General features: G+C 41.3%; 1 protein-coding gene across 1 annotated transcript; it reads left to right on the forward strand.

Moving 5' to 3' along the window:
- Positions 1-17,842: 17,842 nt before the first annotated feature.
- Positions 17,843-19,358, forward strand: LOC309796539 (protein FAM47E-like). Its single transcript, XM_082609773.1, is given in 2 exon segments — positions 17,843-19,009; positions 19,011-19,358. Coding segments are annotated over 2 exon segments (1,275 nt in total). The 5' UTR covers positions 17,843-17,896; the 3' UTR covers positions 19,173-19,358.
- The last annotated feature ends 6,361 nt before the right edge of the window (positions 19,359-25,719 follow it).

Genomic DNA, 25,719 nt, shown 5'->3' on the forward strand with positions numbered 1-25,719 from the left:
GGACAGCAAAACCCGGGCAGGCGCTGCTCTGAGCAGGGGTCAAACTTGGTGCAAACACCTGGGTTGCTTCCCCCACCTCCCCAGCCAGGAAGATGGACCCAGCTACGTGGCACAAGAAAAGGCTTCACTTACGTTGCCATTATAATGTTGGACGCCAATCAAGTACCCAAACAAATAAATAGAGAGTTGTGCTAAATTATATGAAGGGAAAGAAAGAAATTCTCTAAAGAACCCCAATATCCACAGCTGTAAAATACGGAAATGTGCTGTAGGTCTCAAGGAGCAAATGAGAAAATGCATGGAAAGCACGTGGCACAGCATCCGGGGTTCCGTAGATGCTCAATAACATGAGCTCTTTTGATATGACTGTGATTCTGCCCTGTAATTCCAGCCTCTAATATCTTCTACATTGAAACGTTTGCTGATTTATAGTCATGGATCCCCCTTAGGAATTCATAGTCCATTATTAGTGTTTACTACAGTCCATTCACCAACTTGTTAGTCTACCCTTCCATAAAGAAGAATGAAGTATATGGGGGTTCTATGTCACAATACGAGCATGGATAGCTTCTCCCTCTGCACACGAATCACAGCGTTCTATGACCGCTATTGCCATCAGGCAGAACTGACAAATTACGTGACATTATTGGTACTGTTTTCTGCCGAGACACTAGAAGTTATAATGTTTACATCATGCAAAGATCAGATTGACATCTAAGTCATCCTTGCCCGTTTCTGCTCTCAGTTATTTACTCAGGTCTCTTCGTTTTTCCAGTCATCCTGCAAAGTCCTACTATTTTGATTTACTTCAGCCTGATGCCCATCTTTCCTCCACTTGGAAGGCACGCTTGGCGCGTGGTGCTGGGAGGGGGGCTGCTGTCATGGGCATCCTCTGTGCCATTGCAGGAGCATCCCTGTGTAACTGGGAGTGGCCGTCTCTGAGGAGGAAAGAATGGAGTTTCCCTCCAGAGTGGAGGGCGGGGTCAACCACGGGCTTGTGAGGAGATGTGTCTCTTGGTCTCTTCTACTGTCTACCTCTGCTCAAGAATTTGCAGGCAATAAGCAGGTCAGAGAGTCATGCGATTTAAAATTTTAGACCTGCAAGGGCTTTGAAGTCCATTTTGTCAACCCCCTCAAAGTCCACTTAGATCCCTTCTGTAGTATCTTCATATCAAGAGGCCATTCAAGTACATCTTTCCCCTTAGGAGAAGGAGCATTCCCTCTATTTGAGGAGAACTTTATGAGGAATTTTAGGCGCTGCCTTAATTAAGTGGGATCAACATGTACTTGAAGACCTGTATAAACTGTCAAGCAGAATTTCAATTTAGGGAAAGATTCTCCCGGTCTGTCCTAAAACTGAAGATGGGACTGTATCTCCTAGAGAATAATAAAACTAAAACAGTAAAATAATGATAATAGCTAAATTTATTTAAACTTTAATAAGTGTCACCGCTGCACAGTGAAAGGTAAAGTAAGCCCTTCACGTTCTGACTCGTGTAATCTCGGCAACGCATACACGCGGGACGTACCGTTATTCCCAAATGGGCAAGCTGAAGCTTGGAGAAGTTGCAAAGGTTGCTCAGGAAACTATTACGGAGGCCACATGATCACTGAGTTTCCCCCAAAATAATGCTGTCTATGTATATACTCCTTTGGAGTTTACACACTTGTTTGGTTTTCGCTATTTCCATTTGATCTTCCTCCTCACATGCTCACGAGTCTGCTCCAAACCTATCTTACCTGCCATCTACTTTTGCACCTTTCACCAGAGAAACTGGAAAGCACTATCTTTAGAATATTATCTACATCTTAGAAACAAGGAATTCGAGTCTGGGCCTAAATGCTGCCTCCATAATCTGTTCTGGGCCAAAGCAAGTTTGTTATCCAGGTAGATGGGGGTTTGGATGAAGAAGCCAGTCGTCTCCAGTCTTCCCAAGAAGCCCTCCACGTGGTTAGTAACTAAGACCCTTAGCATAAACCCCTGTCCACATCCCCCTCTCCTCGCTGAAGTCACAGTGAAGCCAGGCAGAGCCGGGAGCGGCGAGGTTCCTTCCTGGCCACTAGAGGCCAGCAAGCCACTGCCCAGAACCTCCGAGCTGGAGTGCCCTGCTTCTGACATCATGAGGCCGGTTCATTCAAAAGGAGGAGGATGTTGCTAGAATGTTTTTAAAAGGAAAACGTCCCCTGTACTTTCAGTGCATACTACTGAGAGGCCTCTAGTTCTGAAGGCTTCGCGAGACTTCCCAGAATGTAAGTCTTAAGGAAATTAAACAAGCAGAGAAAGTGTGTCTCTGTGGTGTCCGTCCCTGCACCTCTTCCAAAAGCCCTATGCTGTCCGTTCTATCATAATGCTTTATCTCCCCCACCCAGTTAGCTATCTGGAACAAAACACAACTCGAACTGTTCTCTTTTTCTCCTCTAATAATTTATTTTCGAAAAGCAGTAACGTCCCTCCTCTTCTTCACTTCTCCTCAGGTTCACACCCTTTCTCTCCCCCTTTTTCTCTCTATTGCTCACTCCTCTCTTCCCCTCTCTGTTGCACTTCTAGGAGGAAATAAGCACTCTGTGACTAGATAATCCACTCTCACAGTTTCAACTACCACCTGTGAGCTGATGTCTTCTAAATCTGTTAGCTCTGGCTGACACCTCTCCTGCAAGCCTCAAAGGTCTATTTCTCACTGACTGTTAGTCATCTGCACGTGGGTGGGTCCCCAGGACCGCAGCTCGACCAGACTGAACACTAGACGGCACTGTGTGAAATAATCCCAACAACCACAAACATATTTGCAAATATTGGCATATGTAGAGACTACCTTTGAAACGATACACAAGAAACCAATAAAGGAGGCGGCCCCCAGCGCTTGGAGCACTACAGCCAGGGGACAAGGTTGGAGAAAGACTCACTTTTCTCTACGTGCCTTTCGGACCCTTTGGATTTCATATAATGTGCATGGATTACCTATTAAACAATAAAGGGAATTATAGAAACATCTTAATGTTTACATCTTCTAGAGTTTCACCAAGCCCATTGTTCTCCTTCTGCCACGTGCTCCCTGGGTAGATAAACTGACTCTCAGTTTCGACTACCAGTTATGAGCTGGGACTCCCAGATCTGTTATCTCTGTTATCTGTTATCCCCTCCTTCGAGCTTCAAAGTTCCATTTCCCACCGTCAGATATTGTCCGTGGGTATGTCACCAGAACCTCAAACTCAACGTCTCCTGCACCCCGTTCACCATCTTCCAGCTACCTGACCTTGAGGAACGCCCTCTGTAAATCCTGCTGAATTGAAGGATGACCCTGCTGCTGCTCCTCCTGAGTTGTCAGTCCCAGCTGCCAACAACCGTGGTCTCGCCCTGCACCCGCCAAACTGGGGTTCGTTCCTTCCCTCCCCAGATCCACCCAACCAGCCAGCCAAACAGCCCTGCCCCTCCCCTCCCCTCCCCTAAAATATGCCTCAGATTCAGCCCATCCCCCCCATTTCTATTACCCTCCTGTAGGCCCTTATCATCTCTTTCCTGGGCTTCCATGCTCCCTCCCCATCTGACTTCCTTCTTCCAGGCCTGTGCTTTTCAAAGTCCCCACACACACACACAACTGCCCGAGTCATGCATGTAAGTGTAAGTGTAATTTTTTTTTCTTCTTTTGCTGCACCGCGCGGCTTGGGGGATCTTAGCTCCCCGACCAGGAATAGAACCCGGGCCCCTTGCGGTGGGAGCACGGAGTCCTAACCACTGGACAGCCAGGGAATTCCCTGTTTCTTTACTTAATTAATTTTTTTTTGTAAGTGTAAGTCTAACAGCATTGCTCCTTGCTCACCCCTGGGGGGCTCCTGTACCAGGTGAGGAGGCCCCAACACAGCACCACACTGTGTCCTTGTCCCTCACCACCTGGCCTTGTCCTTCCCCACCTGGCTTTGCCGACCTGTCCGGCTTCATCTCCTCCCATTTCTGGACTTATTACAGAAGTCGCGCAACTGTCTGCGGTTTCCCAAGCGTCCTGTGCTGTTCCTCCCTGACACCTTTGTTTATGCTCCTTGCTGAGCTCAGAATGCCCACTCCTGACCCCCTTCGGCTTCCCTTCATCTTGGCCATCTCCTCACCATCACGTGAGACTCACACAAAGACCTAAGGAAGGAACGTGGGATAAAGACGTCCTGAGACGGCGAACATTGAAAACTGTGAGCCTCGCGCCCAGTCGTAACATCATTGACAAGGGAAAGCAAAAGGATCATGATCTCCAGCTAGTTTAATTCAGTGGTCTAAGTAACCGATCTAGAATTTCTTTGAAAACAACATTAACAATCTTGCATGACCACTGGAAGCAATGAAAAGGAGCAAGAGACAACTCAAGTTTAGGCTGCATCATGTCTGGTCACCCAACCACAAGCATATAAAAGGTACTGAGGAGGTACTAAGACTCCATAGAGTCCCCCGTTGTCATATAACATCTGCCAACGACGTTAATTAACTCTACGCTTCACAGTGAATCATCTACCTTCAGCATTTACCCTCCTTTTAGACTTGGGAACAAGCTAATGAATTTGAAGTGCAGGCAGCAGAATGAAGATGTGTTTTTGCCTCTCAGAAAGGCTCCTTTTACATTTCGAGGGTCATATCTTGAGTTTCAGGGCAAGTCGGAGTTCACTTAGTGCAGAGAAAAAATATGTCAGGATCTGGATACTACAGATTTCAGTCATAAAACAAAAGCACCTTGAGTCTTGGTGTAAGTCTGCAGTGATAAAGATGCATAGTGGGGAAATTCCCAACATCCAAGGGGTCTGGATCAAATAAAACTGGGGCTGAATCATCTGTGGTGATGAGGGAGAGATATGCAGATCAGAAGCATTTGAGATTTTTACATCTCACTAATGTCACTAAGTAGCCCAACCTTATCAGAGACACTATCAGGAAAATTCAGAGTCTGGGTTAGCTTTTGCCTCACCTTTGCGGCACATGCCAAGAATCAGAGAATGGACGACAGAAGAATATTAACCACAAAGAGTACCTGTGTGCTACAGTTAAAATAAACTCAGGTTCACTTCAATTCGTTCATTCATTCATTCAACAATACTTATTAAATGCTATGTGCAAGAATTTGGAGTAAGATCACTCGAAAGAGGGTGATGACATATCCGTGAAACACTTCTAAATTAGCCAGTCTCTATTTTCCAAGGAATCTGTGGAGAGGTGTTGTGAATGAGAGGAAGTAACAGAATTAAATCGCATATCTAGTCAGGAATGGGGGCATCCAAGTCCCTCTCCTCTGCTCTCATGTGAAGGTAAGTTACAGCTACAGAATAAAGGAACACAAGATATACATAGATAGGTATGGTGCCATACATCCAAAGGATTTGGGACAATCTCAATTTTAATATCCTTTTCCCTTATCTCGAAGAGCATGCTTGTATTTGTCAAACCACACAGCCCAAGTTTGACTTGGGAAGTACAGCTAGGTTGGCAGACACACAGAGAGGGCATCTAATGACCTGCTGGTCCCGTGAGGAGAAGAACAAAAAGAGAGCAAATTAAAGGCTCCCTAAGAAACACTGAATTTGAGGATCATGAAGGCAAAGATATGGATGGCTCTGAATACAGGAGAAGACGGAGCAAAAGGAGCTGGACAGGCTGTTCTCAAGAGTGGAGCTCCTTAGAAACATTTCTTTGGTATTGAGAAAAAGGTGAAAATGTAAAATAATAGAAAGAGAGAATGAAGGAAGCTCCTTCTGAACTTTTCTTGAACGTCAAGATAATTTGATAATTTACAAAAAGACTTGCATTAACTCCGTCTTCCCCATTTTGGAGCTCTAATAAGCTCTGGTATAATTTTTTCTTTCTTTCAGAGAACAAACCACACTAATCTTGGAAAATGGTCACAGATCTTTTTTAGTGTAATACAGGTATTGCTGAAACACAAATAGATAAGCTTGGTTATACAGGGAAATCTAGTCATTACAAGGATTTTTTCGAGGTTAGATATATTCTGGGAATATTGGCTGGGTCTGGGGATGGACTGCAAATGAGATTTCTATAGACCAACTCTTCTTCATTCTCTCGTCCAAGGTCGAGTAGGCTATTCTGAGTCAGAAAATCTGGGTTGGAACTTGGTTCTGCCATTTGCTGACTGTTAGAACTGAGACAAGAAATTTTAAGCTCTTTGAGCCTCATATTCGTCATTCACAGAAAGGAAACAAGTCCTTCCTTGAAGAGATTTTAGAAAGTTTAAATAACCTAAAATACCGTAAAGTGCTCAGACCATGACAAAAAGATATATAGGTGACAGTTATCAGGACTCTTTACTAACTCTCTCTGGTCTGTTTGCCATGGTACGGGAGGGAGAGGGTTCTACAAACAAACCAGGAAGAACACTTGACCAATGAGCTAAAAAATCTATTACACAATGGTAGGAGAATTGACTTTCAATAATCATATACCAGAAAATTTCCTTACACCTCGGTAACACCAAATTCTATTTAAAATGCCAATCTCAACTGTTTCTGCTATTTGACTTTGACCCCTCTAATAAAGATTTAGCATAAATAGATAGAATGACAATCTTCAGTAAATGGGATAGAAATGTTTTATCTACCAAGTTCTTTACTGCCTAACAGTCTTACAAATAGGGCCAGAGATAAAGTTACCATGAAAACCAACAGGATGTTCAGCATTACCTCCTGGATATTACTTGTGTGATATTCTTGCTGTAATCTTATCTTAGGTTGTCACCAAATGTTTCCTGAATCCCCATCAAATATTCATACTGTGCCAGGTACTATCAGGGACACAGTGATGATTACAGCACAGGCTTTGCCCCAAAGGCGCTCATCATCTAGCGAGAGGGAGGCAGTGGTAGCGATTGACAAAAAGGCCAACAGCTGTGGAAGAGTTTTCTGAAAAAGGTGCAAAGTGTTCTGGGAATATAAGCAAAAGGTAGGTTGCTTCCAACTGCAGACATCTAGGAGGGTTCTCTAGGGAATTATTTGAACAAGGTCACGGACGATGGGGAGGACTCCATTGTCAGAATGACAGTAAAGGGATGGGGTTAGCAGCAAGGCTGAGAAGCAAGCTTGAGTTTGACCCAGAAAGTGGATGAGAGCAGGATGCATTCAGAAACAGTAGCTACAACAGCATGGAGTTGTATAGAACGCAGGGAGTAAAGAAGACAAAGTCGAAAAGGCAGGTCAGGAGAAGACTGGGGAAGGTTTTAAATGGCCAGCTGAGAAGCTGGGGTTTTTTTCTAGCTGCAGAAATCCAATGAAGGAAGAATGCCATGCTGGGTCTTGGTTCTGGAAAGATGCACAATTAGAGTCAGTATAGAGGATTTATTGGCGGGGTGAGAAAGAGACTAAAGGGAAGTCAACCAGATAAGGAGCCCTGGCCATAGATCAAAGGTATTAAGACCTAGAAGGTGGGCAGTGGCACAGAAAGCAATGGATGAATGACACTCTGCTTTTTTGTCTTGAGATGACACACTCCTTGAGTGCACCAGTCTCAGATATACTTTGTTGCTGAGATTAAGAGACTTGGGCTAAACTGAAGGAATGAAAGTCCTTGAATGTAACTAATTTGTGCAACTGCTCCTTTAAAGACTTGCCTGGTGGTCACTATCTGGAGAAGACACACTGAGACAGAAGTGACCGTGTGCAAAGATTTGCTTAACCAAGGGACCTGTGATAAAATAAATGTAATACAAAAGTCCAGTGATTTGCATGGTCCCAACATCACACATCTTTTTTTATATCTTTGTCCCCTCCGCCGTCACTCTGTATTTTCTTTAGTCTTTTCCCTCTTCTACAATTTCTGCTTTCCCCGCCCCGCCCCGCCCCGCCCCGGCCTTGCGGTGTGCCTTGTGGGATCTTAGTTCCCCGACCAGGGACTGAACTCACGCCCTCGGCAGTGAAAGCACTGAGTCCTAACCACTGGGGCGCCAGGGAATTCCCAATTTTTGCCATTTTTATGTGAACATCTTTTGCAGGTGATGGTTGACAACTGGTTGTCCCTAATTCGTTCCCCAATATAAATGAGCCAATGAACCTACTTTTTAAAATGCTTTGAGGGACTTCCCTGGTGGTCCAGTGGTTAAGACTCCGTGCTTCCAATGCAAGGGGCGTAGGTTTGATCCCTGGTCGGTGAGCTAAGACTGCACGTGCTGTGCGGCGCAGCAGCCAAGAAAATATATTTAAAAAAATGTTTTGAGATTCTTAATGTAAGTGTCCAAACCCATGTAAAAATCACAAAATTATGAAATGAAATGACCAACCTTATTACTTAGACTCTATTCTCAGAAATAAAATCAAACATTCTCTAACACATGCAACAAATCAAATAGCAACATTGGCACTTTTCCTTTTCACACCTAACATGTGAGCTCTTAATTGCACTACTGCATTCATTTTCTCCTTTCAGGTAACAAAAAAGTGAATCTGTGAATGCAGCTACACAGATCCCTTTAGAAAGCAATCAGACATAGAATGACTCTAAGTGAAGACTCCGGGCACTTCTCTATGTGTATAAATGCATGCACTCTGCATACCAGTGGCCAAACCAGGAAGAACATTCACTGGTTTTCTTCCTCAGGATCTGTTAGGATTCCTTCTAGCCCCCATCTTTACTCACTCTCTAAGGAATTCAAGATCTGGGCAGCAATGCCAGGCTAGGGGGCCAGCAGGGACCAGGAACCAAGGAGTGTATTTAAAAACAGAAACATTGGGACTTCCCTGGTGGTGCAGTGGTTAACAATCCGCCTGCCCATGCAGGAGACATGGGTTCCAGCCCTGGTCCGGGAAGATCCCACATGCCGCAGAGCAACCAAGCCCGTGCGCCACAACTACTGAGCCTGCGCTCTAGAGCCCGCGAGCCACAACTACTGAAGCCCACATGCCTAGAGCCCGTGCTCCACAACAAGAGAAGCCACCGCAATGAGAAGCCTGCGCACCGCAACAAAGAGTAGCCCCCGCTCACCGCAACTAGAGAAAGCCCGCGCACAGCAACAAAGACCCAACACAGCCAAAAATAAATAAATAAATAAATAAATTTATTTTTTAAAAAACCAGAAACATTTATGTGTTTGACAATTAATTAGATCTTATTTTCTTGCTTTTAAAGACAGTTTCATAATGTTAAAATGTAGTCTACCATTCTACTGGTGATAATTCAAAGTCCTTCTTGCTCACACTCTCTGACATAAATCATAGCAATATTTTCTGATCTGTCTCCTAAACCTAAGGAAATAAAACTAAAAAAAAAGGGACCTAATTAAAGTTAAAAGCTTTTGCATAGCAAAGGAAACCATCAACAAAACAAAAAGACAACCTACTGAATCAGAAAATATTTGCAAATCATATGACTGATAAGGGGTTAATATCTAAAATATATAAATAGCTCATACAACTCAACATTAAAAAAACCCAACTAAAAAACAGACAGAAGGGACTTCCCTGGCGGTCCAGTGGTTAAGACTCTACGCTTCCAATGCAGGGGACGCGGGTTCGATCCCTGGTTGGGGAACTAAGATCCCACATGCCGCACAGGCAAAAAATTGAAAAACATAAACAAAATAAACAAACAAACAAACACACCAGGCAGAAGACCTGAATAGGCATTTTTCCAAAGACAAAATGCAGATGGCCAATAAGAAAAGCTGCTCAACAGCACTAATCTTCAGGGAAATGAAAATCAAAACCACAATGAGATATCACCTCACGCCTGTCAGAATGGTTGTCATCAAAAAGAACACAAATAACAAATGTTGTCAAGGATATGGAGAAAAGGGAACCCTTGTACACTGTGGGAGGGAATGTAAATCGGTGCAACTACTGTGGAAAACAGTATGGAGGCTTCTCAGAAAACTAAAAAGAGAACTACCATATGACCCAGCAATTCCACTGGGAATTGCTGGGACATATGGTAAAAAAAAAAAACAAAACAAGCCACTAATTCGAAAAGATACATGCATCCCAATATTCATAGCAGAACTATTTACAATTGCCAAGATATGGAAGCAACCTAAGTGCCCATCAACAGATGAACGGATAAAGAAGATGTAGTGTGTGTGTTTGTGTGTGTGTGTGTGTGTGTACACATACATACATACACTCATACGATGGAATGTTACTCAGCCATAAAAAAGAATGAAAGTTTGCCATCTGGGGCAACATGGATGGACTCAGAGGGTATGCTAAGTGAAATAAGTCAGACAAAGGCACATACTGTATGATATTACTTCCATGTAGAGTCTAAAAAATACAACAAATCAGTGAACATCACAAAACAGAAGCAGACTCACAGATATAGAGAACACACTAGTGACACGAGTGTTTACCAGTGGGGACAGGGGAGGGGGGCGGAGTAACATAGGGATAGGGGAGTAGGAGGTACAAACGATTATGTATAAAAGAAGCTACAAGGATATATTGTACAGAGGGAATATAGTCAATATTCTATAATAACTATAGATGGAGTATAACCTTTAAAAATTGTGAATCACTATATTGTACACCTGTAACTTAAATAATATTGTACATCAATTACATTTCAATAAAAAGTGCTTTTTGTTCAAATTTTCCGTTGAATTTGGTTGGTCCATTTACATGCGTAAGTGAAAGAATCACAGAGATACTGGGACACAACACTGACAAGCAATAGTTGATAAATAGTAAAATATATATTAAGGGCTGTATAATACTTTTGCTATCAAGCCAATCGAGGTGTTCACTGATCCATGCCATTCTTGGTGTTGACTAGGGAAAAAAACTCCAGCCAGTCCTTAATACATAGAGTTAATATGTTCTGAGAGGGAGGGGGCAGTCAATGTAACCTTCTTCCCTAACAGAAAGTGCCCTTTCAGTAACCCATTTGAACATTTAAAACTCTTGGAGGCAAGATGGTAAGGACAATTAAACTGCAGATAAATGAGTGCCTCATTCAATTACTGTTTGGATTGGAAAAAGAAAGAAAGAAAGAAAGAAACAATAAGGTGACTGTTTAAAAGGAGAGCAAACAACTCTTTCCTTAGAGCACTCATCTTGGGTGACAATGGGGCAAAAGGCTTATACCCTGGGAGGCAGCCGCACCCCTGCCTGGAAAACAGGAACTCTTTAATACAGAGGAGTAAATTATTTCCTAAATGCATTGATCTGAGCTTCTAAAAAGTCTGCTTATCTCCAAGGTAGAAGAACTTCATTTTGTTCTGAATGAAAGGATAAAGCTCTTTGTTTCTGGTTAGAGATCATTAAGATGATACTTTAATATTCTCCTCACACTCAGATTTTTCAGATATTTATGAAAACATCTTCCTGATTTAAATTATCTTGGTCCATTAAAAATTGTGAATCACTATATTGTACAACTATAACATATGTAATATTGTACAGCAACTGTACTTCAATTTTAAAAAAACCCAAAGGAAAATAAGAAATTATCTTGGTCCACAAAGCCAGATAATCTGCTTCAACCACTTCATTTTACACGTGAGAAAAGGACCCCAAAGGTTAAGGAAACAGCTCTAGATTGCCTATTATTTTTTAAATGTATATGCTTTTTAAAAAGGGAGCACAAAGAGCATTTCTTGTCAATATATACAAGCTGTTTTTTGAAATCTTTTGGATCGTCAGCTTGTTTGGAGTGGTGCAAGCTCTGATAGCTAAGTAAGGAGGGCCTACATAGGACAATGCCCAGATACCAAATCTTGAACTGAATTCTGAGCTGATCCACTGATAGCCACCCAAAAATACTACGATAAATCCACACGCATATCTCCTCTGACAGCCTCGTTTTTTCCTCCTCCATTTTCTATTTTTTGGCATCGCACATCCTTCCTCCTGTTAGATTCTGTGGCATACATGAGCCGTATGGATTCACAGGTGCAGGTCAACATATTAGTAAAATAATAAAAACAAACAAAAAAACCCCCCATAAAAGCCTATGAGCCTCTCAAGCCTCCTTAGCATGAAACTCACGTATTTGCTTTTGCTCATGTCAACTTATTACTCCCACAAGAGTTGGTTGACATGGATATGTATTTATTGGACATATGTTTAGGTTGCTACAGGAGAGAAAAGGAGAGTCAATTCTAGGCACTGGCTTTTTTTTTTTTTTTTTTTTTTTATGTGACGCTGGTGCCAGGTGGAGTGTAGTAGGAGCACGGAGAGTGCCAAGTTCCTGTCCTTGACCCTGGTGGAGCAGCACCACAGTTTTAAAAGGTGGGGTTACAGGGTGGGCCCCCGAAGGGATGCTCTCATATTAGCCCTGTCCAGCTTGGCTCAGCCTCTCCAGCCTGGCAAGGGTAACTACACTTATATCAGACAAAATAGACTTTGAGTCTAAAACTGTCTTTGGAGACAAAGAAGGTCACTGCATAATGATAAAAGGGTCAATTCAACAGGGTGATATAACATTTATAAATATATACACACCTAAATACATAAAGCAGATATTGATAGATCTTCATGTTGTATGTCTTAAATATACAAAATTTTTATTTGTCAATCATACATCAATTAAGTTTGAAAAAATACTGACAGATCTAAAGGCAGATACTGACAGCAGGACACCTTCAATAGTAGGAGACTTCTACTTATGACAGTAGATAGAACATCCAGACAGAAAATCAAGAAGGAAACAGCTGATTTGAGAACACTATAGAGCCAACTGACATAACAGACATATACAGTAGTTAGCATCCAGGGGTAGAAGAACACACATTCTTCTCGAGTGTATACAGAACCTTCTCCAGGATAGATCACGTTAGGTCGCAAAACAAATCTTAACAAATTTAAGACCCCAAACAGCCAAAGCAATCCTGAGAAATAAGAATCACACTTCCTGATTTCAAAATATATTGCAAAGGGGCTTCCCCAGTGGCACAGTGGTTGAGAGTCCGCCTGCCGATGCAGGGGACAGGGGTTCGTGCCCTGGTCCGGGAAGATCCCATGTGCCGCGGAGCGGCTGGGCCCGTGAGCCATGGCTGCTGAGCCTGCGTGTCTGGAGCCTATGCTCCGCAACGGGAGAGGCCATGACAGTGAGAGGCCCGCGTACCACACACACACACACACACACACACACACAAAATATATATATATATATATATATATATAGAGAGAGAGAGAGAGAGAGAGAGAGAGAGAGAGCAAGGCTACAGTAATCAAAATAGCATGATATTGACATTAAAAACAGACATAGAGACCAAAGGAACAGAACAGAGAGCCCAGAAATCCATACATCTATGGTCAACTGATCTTTGACAAGGCTGCTAAGAACACCCAATGGGGAAAAGGTACTCTGTTCAATAAATGGTGCTGGGAAAACTGTATATCTACATATAGAAGAATGAAATTATCTCACCCATATTAAAAAAAACAACTCAAGATGGATTAAGATTTGAATGTTAAACCTGAAACTGTAAAACTACCAGAAGAAAACATGGGGGAAAAGCTTCTTGACGTTGGTCTGGGCAATTATTTTGTGGATAGGTCAGCAAAAGGACAGGCAACAAAAGCAAAAGCAGACAAGTGAAATTGTATCAAAAGCAAAAGCTTCTGCAAAGCAAAGGGAACAATCAACAGAGTGAAAAGGAGATCTGAACAATGGGGGGAAATATTTTCAAACCGTATATCTCATAAGGCTTAATACCCAATATTTGTAAGTAAGTCATACAACTCAATAGCCAAAAAAAAAAAAACAGCCCTCAATTAAAAAATGGGCAAAAGGCCTAAATTTCTACAAATAAGAGATACAAATGGCCAAAAGGTAGGAAAGGGTGCTTGACCTCACTAATCATCAGGGAAATGCAAATCAAAACCACAATGAGATATCATCTCAAACCTTCCTGTTATCAAAAAGACAAAAGATAACGTGTCCTTGAGGATGTAGAGAAAATGGAACCCTTGCGCATTGTTGTTGGGAATGTAAATTGGGATAGCCATTCTTTTTTTTAACATCTTTATTGGAGTATAATTGCTTTACAATGGTGTGTTAGTTTCTGCTTTATAACAAAGTGAATCAGTTATACATATACATATATCCCCATATCTCTTCCCTCTTGCTTCTCCCTCCCTCCCACCCTCCCTATCCCACCCCTCTAGGTGCTCACAAAGCACCGAGCTGATCTCCCTGTGCTACGCGCGGCTGCTTCCCACTAGCTATCTATTTTACACATGGTAGTATATGTAAGTCCATGCCTTATAAAGGCAGAAGAAAATCCTGCCTTTAACAACATGGATGAATCTGGAGGGCATCATACTAAGTGAAATAATCCAGATGCAGAAAAACTAATACTGCATGATTTCACTTATATGTTGAATCCCAAAGAGTCAAACTCCTAGAAGCAGAGAATAGTAGTAGTAGAGTTGGTTGTCAGATGCTGGGGGGAGGGGGAGATGGGAAGGTTGTTGGTCAAGGGGTACAAATTTTCAGTCATTTAAGATGAATAAATTCTGGAGAGCTAATGTACACCACAGTGAATATAGTTAACAATACTGTATGTTTGAACTTTTCTGAGAGGGTAGATCTTAAGTGTTCTCAATACGCACAACAAAAGATGGTAACTATCTGAGGTGATGAATATGTTAATTAGCTTGATTGTCGTGATTGTTTCACTATGTATATGTTGATCAGATTATCAAGTTGTATACCTGAAAAATATGAAATTTTAAATTATCAATTATATCTCACTAAAGCAGGGGAAAAAAGATTAATAAATTTCAAAAGACTGAATAGAAAAGAACTCTGTACATGAAGGATCATAGCAACATTATTCATAACAACAAAAAAGTGGAAAAACCCAAATGCTCATCAACAGACGAATGGATAAGTTAAATATGGTATATCTACATAACTGATTAGTATTTGGCAATAAAAAGAAATGAAGTACATATACATGCTTCACCATGGATGAAACTTGAGAACGGTAGGCTAAAGGAAAGAAGCCAGTCAAAAATGACCACCTATTCTATGATTCCATTCATATAAAATGTCCAGAATAGGTAAATCTAAAGAGACAGAAAGTAGATTAGTGGCTGTCAAGGGCTGAGGTGGCTGGGGGATGGACGAGGTGACTGCTAATGGGGATGGCGTTCCTTTGAGGTTCATGACTATGTGTCACAACTGATTGTTTTGATGGTTGCACAATCCTGTTAATACACTAAGATCCATTAAGTTGTACACTTTAAATGAGTGAACTGTTAATATGTAAATTATATCTCAGTAAAGCTGTTATTTCAAAAAGGAAGAATCTACATCAGTGTGGAGCAGGGGAGACGAGCTAGAAAGCATAGAGTCCATAAGGAGAATACGGCCGTCTGTCCTCCAGTAGCTGAAGGAGATCGGGTCCAGGACCCCCGCAGATACCAAAGTCCGTGGTACAGACTTGTACCACGTCGTACAAGTCGGCACGTAGTACAAGTACAGTCGGCCTTCCATGTCTTTGGGTTCTGCATCCATGGACTCAACCAACTGCAGATGGAAAATATTTGGAAAAAGAAAATTCCAAAAAATCCCCAAAGGCAAAACATGAATTTGCGGCACGCTGGCAAGTATTTTACATAGCATTTACTCTGCAAGAGGTATTATAAGTAATCTAGAGATGATTTAAAGTACACAGGAATGTACACTGGCTATATGTAAATACTGCACCATTTTATATAAGGGACTTGAACATCTGTGCATTTGGGTATCCTGGGACTAATCCCAGGTGGATACCAAGGTACCATTGTGAAATGTTTCTCCTTCGTGAAATCAGGAATGATAGTTTATCCTTTGATATCTTTCCCTACACCAAATATTAGTGCATTATTACAGGGAATAATTTGTGCCTCTCCTGATAGTTTAAAGCTGAGTTTCAACGACATAATTCTTTAACTCCTAAAACTCATAAAACTTTTGGTTTGTCATTATTCTAGTACGCTTCCAATTATAAGTTATAGTGGCTGATTTGTTTCTTTTATTAAAGTTGTACGTACTTTACACAACACATCATTTCGCTTGTGGTTTCTTCTGCAAGTCTGGAAATAATACAAGTTTTCACCGTCATGCTCTTTCCATTTAATTATTTAAGTAATAAAATAAGAGCTTTCTTGATAGTTCAGCAAGAACAAACTTTATACCTTTCCATAGTAGAAATTAAAGGCAAAAAGAGATGAAACAGAAGTTCAGAGAGGCTGAACAAAAAAAAGATGTGAAAGACCTATACACTGACAACTACAAAATGTTGCCCAGATAAATGAAAGAATACATACATAAATGAAGAGATGTACTTTGTCATGGGTCAGGAGACTCAATATTGTTAAGCTGTCAATTATCTCAAAATTTATTTGTAGATTCCATAAAATCCTAATGAAAATCCCCACAGGTTTTTTTTTAAGACATTGACAAATTGATTCTAAAATTCCTATAGAAATTCAAAAGACCTACAAGAGTCAAGACAACTTTGTAAAAGAATAAAGAAGTTGGAGGACGAATACAGCCTAATTTTAAACTTACTGTACAATATAATCAACACAGAGCAGAACTGGTGTAAAGACAGAAGATTCAATGAAACTGAAACGCGTGTCTAGAAACGGACCCACAAAAATAGGGACAACTTACACTCACAAAGCTGCAAAAGTAATTCAGTGGAGAAAAGCTCCTCTTTTCAAAAACATTCTGGAACTACTGGATATCCACAGGCAAAAACTAAAAATAATAACTTTGATCCATATCATTCATCATCTAAAAAGTTAAGTTGAAATAGATGACAGATCTCAATGTAAAACCTAAGATTATACAAATTTCAGCAGAATGAAAAAAGTCTTCATGACCTATGGATAGGCAGTTTTCTTATATACAACACAAAAAGACAATCCATAAAAGAACAAACTGATATACTGGACTTCATCAAATGTAAAAACTGCCCTTTGAAAGACGGTGTTAAGACAATGGAAAGACAAACCACAGATGGAGAAAAAGATTTACAAATCATATTGCATCCAGAATACACAAAGAATCCTCAAAACAAGAGATGTCAAGCAGAACAATTTTAAAAAGTGCAAAAGTTTGAACAGATTCTTCACCAAAGGAGAGATATGAATGGCAAATAAGCACATGAACAGATGTTCAACACCAGTAGTCCTTAGGGAAATGCAAATTCAAACCACAATGAGATGCCACTACACACCTATTAGAGCAGCCACAGTGAAAATGACTAACCTTACCGAGTGTTAGGGAGTATGTAGACAAAGCGCCATTCTCATATACAACTAGAAGGAATATTACTTAGTACAACCACTTTGGAAAAGTTTCGTGGTGGTCTAAAACATAAAACATCATCTGCTCCCACCATGCCACTCATAGCTCAAGTTTACCCAAGAGAAATGAAAGTATGTACATGGACATACAAAAACAGGAACACAAATAGTTGTGGCAGCTTTATTCATAATAGCCTCAAACTGTAAACAACCCACATGTCCATCAAAAGGTGAATGGAGGGGCTTCCCTGGTGGCGCGGTGGTTGAGAGTCCGCCTGCCGATGCGGGGGACGCGGGTTCGTGCCCCGGTCCGGGAGGATCCCACATGCCGTGGAGCGGCTGGGCCCGTGAGCCATGGCCGCTGAGCCTGCGCGTCCGGAGCCTGTGCTCCACAACGGGAGAGGCCGCAGCAGTGAGAGGCCCGCGTACCGCAAAAAAAAAAAGGTGAATGGATAAATAAATGGCACTATGTCCATACAACGGAACAGTAACTACAACAAAAAGGAATGAGCTTTCACCCACCGCCCATCCGGGGAGAAATGCAGGCTTCACAGGGCGCCTGCGTTGACCCGCCTCCGGGAAGAACCTGGCTGCACCTGGCTACACGGTCTCCTAGCAACCGGAGAGGCCGGAACAGCAAACTATTGAAGCGGCGGGCCCCCCAGAGGCCAGGGCAACCATGGCGGACAAGAAGCGGCTGCTAGGACCGGGGCCACTGGAACCGATGCCCCTGGACATGACCTGCAAGCCCTGGTACAAAGACAAGTTGCCCTCCAGGTGTTTCGCAAAGCACAAGAAGATGCTCCCGAAGTTCCCCACCTCCCTGGACAGCCGGCGGTGGATATTTGTGAAAGAGCTGCTGGACGACTTCCGGAAGGGTTGCCCACCTTGTGAAGATATGATCACTCGCAGCCCTAAGGAGGGCTTCCTCCCCAGGATTGCTCACAGAGTTCCCCAGCATGCCCCCAAAAAGAGTCAGAAAAAGCTGCCCGAGGAAGCAGACCTGTTTTCCACGCTCTCGCCAGCCCAGCTAGCACAGAAGGCATTCGTGGAGAACATCGAAGCCCAGCTGACCAAGCATCCCTTGGCTCTCTACCCGAATCTGGAGGAAGATCTACCTGCAGACCTCTTATTAAAGGTGCTGGAAGTGCTCGATCCTGACGGGAAGCTGGAGGACACATGGGCTTATCGTCAGGGCCCCAGGAAAACAACAAAGTCCCCCACAAAGCTTCGTAAAAAACGTCCTGCCAAGGTCTACCTGGAACCTCCAAAGGAGGCTCCTGTGTCACATCCAGCCAGTTTGCATCACGAAGACAAGAAGTCAAGCAGAAAGGATTCACTCACTGATCCTCCTGTTCACAGAGAAGTACCGAAAGCAATCTGTAAATCCTTCAAATGGGCTGCTGCTTTTGGAAACTTGGGCATTGATGAAGAGCTCATCACGAAACTGTGTGAGGTTGGCTGTGAGTGGCCACCAGCCCAGGATACAGTCTACATGAAGAAAGTAACCCAGGTCCCTTCAAAGGTAAAGTACAGCATCGGGCTAGAGAAAATGGAGAAGATAAAATTATCCAGAGAGGAAGGAAACTGGGAGAGGAAACCCCAGAAGCCACAGAATCCTTATAAACCCAACTCGGTGGAGATGAGGTATGGTGCGTTGTACCTGAAGCCCAAGTTGTGGAAAAAGCTAGTTAATGACAAACCTTCAATTGACCCCAACGTCTTACTTGAAGATGGGAGTTTTAGAAAGAAGCTTCCTGAACACGACATTCTTGAAGATCTTTATGGAACAAATAGCGTTTAAAGATTTCATTCTAAGCAAGGGCTACAGGATACCAGACATCCTTGAGAGGCTGTTCCTCAGGAAGGGATGGAAATATGATTCTGTTAAGACTCCTATACACAAAGTAATAAAAATCAGCCAAAATGGAGATGATGCACAAGAAGATGTTTAGACGGTTTTCTATTTACTACTTACTTGGCTATTTCTCTCTCTCATTTTAATATCAATCAGAATTCATGGTGAGTGTCCATCCCACCATGTACGTACAACTTTGAGTCTACATCTGTTAATTTAACACCTAATGCTTATAAATACTTCTCAGTGACCTTCTGCTTGGGTTCATCAATATTACATAAATTTTATCAACTATGAAATCAATATTCACATATACTCTTCTCACATTTTATAATGTTGTGAATACTACATTGTTGCATCAATTATTTGTAAAAATAAAACCATAAAAAAGAAGAATTACTTTTTAAAAGTATGATTAGTTAGGTCAGCTACAAAATGGGATACATTTCAAAATAACTGTGCTGAGAAAAAGGAGTCAGAGAGTTCTACTTGTATTAAAATTATAATGAATTAATTATGACAATTACTTTCTTAAGCAAAACTTGACATCGGTAGCCAAAATAATGTTAGCCCCATTTAATAATGAAATGGTTATCCCCCTTATTAGGATTGCATCAAGCCCCCAAAACAGATTGAAAACTATTTACCAAAATTATAGGTGAAACTTTAGTTATGCTCTTTTGTCATGCTTCCCAACTGAACATACTTAAAAGTTTTACCATATTCATAAAAATTCACTGTGGAAGAGTGTTTCCATATCATATAACACAGGTGCAGAATAGCAGGGAGCTTCAAGTTCTTGGCAAATCTAGTGTGCAAAATAGGTCTGCGCGAGCAAAACTACACAGCACCATCAAATATCCACACATATCTATTCAAGTAAGATTAATCTTTGCATTTCATGAATAGCGATTTAAAACGCACTCATAAATGTAAAATAAGGAATCAAGCAACTTCTTTACGTTTCCAAAATAACAGGTAAAATTGTCTGGGACAGGAAATTTGTAGCTAGAAAGATTTGTAGCACAGATTTGCAGCACACTTCTGTTTCCAGTAATGAAGGCATTTATCTGTAAATGGAAGTATGTGCATATACTTCACCCTCGTGAGAAGGGAACACAGCCATCAGGTTGTAGTATTCACCAACATCCTCACTGCAATCAACTACTCCCTCTTCACTCACTTCCCCATTTTCACTGAGGTGACTTAGTGTCTGAATTCCTGACTTGCTCCCTGTGACTACTCTCATCAACGTTCTTGATTTAAATATTCACAAAGACCATCCATTCAAATCCTGGCACTAGCTCCATTCGTCTGGCCCTCATCTCACTAGAGACACCAATCCCTACAGTCAGACTCTAGACTTTGTTTGGGGCAATAATGACACCAACTTCAAAGCTCAGTTTCAATTATTCCACCTTCCGATCCCTGCTTTTTACCTAGCTGATCACCCCTTTTCATATTCCCAAACCTCCAATCCTTCAATTCCAACACGTTTCCAATCCAGTGACCCTTACCACTCTTTCAGCATTAATTGTGCCTTGCGTTCAGTTCCTTACGTTCCCAGCGTAGACTCCACCGTCCTCTACTATCCCTTCTTTGAGTCTACTTTTAACTCCTTTGCCTCTCTCTCCCGCTCTTATATTCTTCTGAGAAAACCCCAGTCCTGGTTAAATCTTAATCTCTGCCATTCTTGTACTTGCACCCAAACAGTTAAATATGGCTAGAGAAAAACACATACCACACTGACTGGTTACATATGGTATGAATCTTAAATGAGCCTTCAACACTAGCTGAAAGTTCTGCCCCATTTCCCTCATTAATATATTTTCCCATTTTCCAATGATCATCTTATTTCTGTCATCAATTGGCCAACACCCTATTTCCATTTCTCCTTCTCAAAGCATTGCTTTGTACTTCACTGACAAAATAAAAAAATTTAGAAGAGAACCGTCTTTTCCTCCCATCACCACATCTACCAGGCCAGTGACATCTGTACCCATATTCTCTATCCCCTCAGAGACAGACGATGAACTCTTTATTCTACTGAATAATACTATGCACTGGATCCCAACACTTTGCCAAATTAAATATTTGTCCTGTATTTGCCCCCTTATTTTCCTATATTATTGTTCTGTCTTTTGGGGGATAATTCCTGTCATTAAAAAGCAAACAAACAAACCAAAACCAAAAAAGCCTCTCATAACTCACATCATCTGAAATAACCAAAGAAAACAAAATAAAAATTCGCTTGACGTAATTATTCTCTCCAGCTACCACTCTATATTTTCTGCTCCACTTTGTAGAAAAATTACCAAAAAGAGTCATTTATAAATCATTGCTTCCGTGTCTTCATCTCCCAGGGTCTCTTGAATTCATTCCAATCAGAATTTTGTTCTACTTTGCTAGGGAAACTTTCTTGTCGAGGTCACCAATAAGGTGTCATGGCAAAATCCAATTAATATTTTCATCGTATTCAAGAGCATTGGACTTGATAAGTAACTCATTGCTTTTTGGAATCCCCCATTTTTCTGTTCTTCTAACACCACAATTCCTATTGTTCTCCTCCTTCTCAGTTTGAAACTTGAATTTCAAAGTCTCCTGTTTCTGACCTCAGTGTCGGATTCACCCGGAGCTCAGTCTTGGGACTAACTCCCCAGGTAATTCAATATAAGAGCATGATTTTGTCTCCTATCTCTGTATATCTAATGACACCCCCCCATTTTGAACATTTTTTTTGTAGATACTTTTATTTTTTTTTAAACATCGTTATTGGAGTATAATTGCTTTAAAATGTTGGGTTAGTTTCTGCTGTATAAAAAAGTGAATCAGGGGGCTTCCCTGGTGGTGCAGTGGTTGAGAGTCCACCTGCCAATGCAGGGGACACGGGTTCGTGCCCCGGTCCGGGAGGATCCCACATGCGGCAGAGCGGCTGGGCCCGTGAGCCATGGCCGCTGGGCCTGCGCGTCCAGAGCCTGTGCTCCGCAACGGGAGAGGCCACAACAGTGAGAGGCCCGCGTACCACAAAAAAAAAAAAAAAGTGAATCAGCTCTATGTATACATATATTCGCATATCCCCTCCCTCTTGCGTCTCCCTCCCACCCTCCCTATCCCGCCCCTCTAGGTGTCACCCCCAATTTTTATCTTCAGTGGTGAACTCCAGATTGCCCATATGACCCCTCTACTAGCACGTATAATAGGAATTTAAAATAAAGCATTATCTTCCACATATAAGAAATATCATAGATTTGTCTTTCTCTGTTTGACTTACTTCACTTAGTATGATAATCTCTAGTTCCATCCATGTGGCTGCAAATGGCATTATTTCATTCTTTTTATGGCAGAGTAATATTCCATTGTGTGTGTGTGTGTGTGTGTGTGTGTGTATTCATTCCACATCTTCTTTATCACTTATATGTGAAATCTAAAATATGACACAAATTAACTTATTTACAAAACAGAAGTAGATTCACAGACATAAAAAGCAAATTTATGGCTACCATAAGGGATAGGTGGGGGGAGGGATTAATTAGGAGTTAGGGATTAACAGATATACACTACTAAAAATAAAAAATAGATAAACAACACGGACCTACGGTATAGCACAGGGAACTATATTCAATATCTTGTACTAACCTATAATGGAAAAGAATCTGAAAAAGAATATATGTATGTATAACTGAATCACTTTGCTGTACACCTGAAACTAACACAACATTGTAAATCAACTATACTTCAATGAAAGAAAGAAAGAAAGGGCATTATCACAAGAACACAGACATTCCTACTTCTAAATTTGCTCTTCTTGCCATATTCCCCATTTTGGTAAATGGCATCACCGCTCAGCCAATTGCTCAGGCTAGCCTTGACTTCTCTAATTCCATGATGAAGTTTGATATAACTTCACGATATATTCCCAAAGGGAGCGCCTCTCACCATCTCTACCCTTACTGCTCTTCTCTGAGCCACCATATCTTGCCACACATTAGCAAGGGCCTCTTACCCTTGCTTTCCGACTGCAATTCTTTTCACACTGCAGAATATTTTCCACACAGTAAACCAGAGTCATCTTTAAAACATCAACATCAGGTCACATTCCTCCCCAATTACAACGCTCAGAAGGCTCCCCATTACACTTGGAAGAAAATGTAAAGTCTCCATGGAGAATGAGAAATACCCCACTTCAGAGCTTTTTGAATTTGCTCTTCCTTCTGTCTGCAATGTTCTTTTCCTACATGTTCATACGGTTCGCTTTATTCAGGTATCGCTCAAACGTCGCTTCTCTGGGGAGTCCTTCTCAGACTACCACACCCCAATTATCACCGTGCATCACTCTCTACCACCTTCCCCTGCTTTATCTTTAAATTTATCTCTACGAGATGTGGTATGTAGATCTATGTTTATGTCTGTATCTCCTCTCTTCTCTAGGCTTAACCCTCTGTGAAAACAGAGACATTTTAAATTAGCCTCTAAGTTCTCACTACATAGAAAATGCAGAGCACAAAGCAGATGCTCAATAAATATTTGCTGAATGAATTAATAGAGGAGACGCTTTTTTAAATAATAGTATTTATTAAGAGCCTACAATTTTTCCCTCACTTTTTAACAAGAAAAACCCGTTCTACCCTCATCTCCTTCTCTTTTCCCATAATGTGAAACAATCCCTACCAGAAGTGGTCTCTTCCTCTTCAAAAGATCTCATTCGTTTTCCTTCTTTTTACTGATCAAATACAATTTATCAGAGTTTCTTGTATAATAATACATGCCTTTCTCAGAGGTTCCACTGCAGTCACATCCAAAACAAGGGCTATGTGTCATTTCCTTTGTATATAAGGTTAATACTATATGTCCCAGTCAATGGGCTCATTATCTACTTTATCCCATTGTATTCTAACACAAATCACCCCCTTTTAAATAACAGGCCCTCAAATACTCAACTGCACGAATGAATGGGTTTAGCTTTGAAATAAATAAATCAGGTAAATCAAACTGTAGTGTGAAATGACTCCATGGGCAGTAGTTCATTAGAAGAGCTGTGATGTGCAAGACACGTAAGAAAGGAGATTTAAGTCTCCCATTTAACCAAAAGTAGACTCAATTATCTACAATTTCCTCAATATTAAAAGTGCATTAAAGAATATGCACAAGTCATAGAAATAGCAACACATTTATAGTCAGAAGACACACACTAGAATATCTTCTTTTCCATATTTTGGTTATGTGACCTTGTACTTCAAGAAGCATGTCTCCTCATCTATACAATGGAGGCTATATGAGCAAACTCAAACTTTGCTGAAAATTAAAGGATTACTTTATATAAGTGCCTAATACCACCAACATCACAGAACAGATACTCAGCATACATTTGGGGAAGAGCGGGGAGTAAGGGAGTAAGGCAGGGTCCTAAAAAGGTACCCAGGAAAGAAGCCAAGAGAAAAAATAAAAAACACTTTTTGATGGTGTTTATCCAGGGTGATAGGCTTCAACTAAACCTCACTCAATCCTAGCTTTTGCTTAAGATGAAAATGTGCATTTGCAAAATAAGAGTCACTAATAAGGCCTCCTATTGCTTATTGGTGAAAATAAAATTTTCCTTGGAGAAATTATATGGGTTCCTTCACTGCAGCAATTACCCACATTGGTATTAGCTGTCGTACAGATATAAACAGACGCAAACAGAATTTAGACTTCTTAACACCAGGGAGACTTCAAAATCCATAGTTTTTAGAAGGAGAAGGAATTAGGGAGAGCCTGACGTATAACTGTGTTAGTGTAGCTACTTAAAGTTTTCAAAATGCCCATTCACAATCTTTGTGGGGCTTTTTGTTTGTTTTGAGGTTTATAACACAGAGAAACCCCAAAGACGTCTTATCTCCGTTTTATAACTGAGAAAACTCCAGGTAACTGAATTATCTAAGGTCAAGTGTGAGGTCAAAGTCTACTACTTGTGTGTATTATTTCCACACTGACACTCAGCAATATCATGGACAATGAAATATGCACCTTGAAACCTTGGACCCCAACCACTGAAACTAGAGGAAGAACATTCCCAGCACCAGGGCCTCTAGGAAAGGACATATAAAGATGGACTTTCATTTTCTGGAACCAGTTGTACCCTGCTCTTCGATCTCGCCTGTTACAGCCACCACAGCTTTGTCAGTTGTGTGGCAGGAGCAGGGATAAATTAAATTCAACTCTGGAAGGATGCAAAAATCGCAAACCCAGTAGAACTGGATATCATGGCCAGCGATACCCAGATCATGCTCTCCTGACCACTTACCATGTAAGCAGAGGACAAGGATATTGCTCTTTTTTCAATCTATCATTAGAGCAACTAAAGAATCTTTAGTATGTATAATAAAAACCATGCCTTTAAGTAAGGAAGATATTTATAGCACCATTTATAATATTTATAGCATACCCAACAAATCTCTGTGTTGTGAGGAAGAAATTGATAGCACATGGAAGAACTGAAAGATAATGAAATAGCTACTCTTGTAGTTCAATAGCTTACAAAATGGGAAATCTGCTCAGCCATCCAGGGGGCTGTATGCTGGGCTCCAAAGCCAGGCGAGTCTGTGCACGGGGTTCCAAGATTTTGCAGAGTCACTGTTTGGGTTCCTGGCTGGGCAAGCCTAGAGGTT

The sequence above is a fragment of the Mesoplodon mirus genome (genome assembly GCF_964341445.2).
Source record: "Mesoplodon mirus genome assembly, chromosome: X".
Lineage (NCBI taxonomy): Eukaryota > Metazoa > Chordata > Mammalia > Artiodactyla > Ziphiidae > Mesoplodon > Mesoplodon mirus.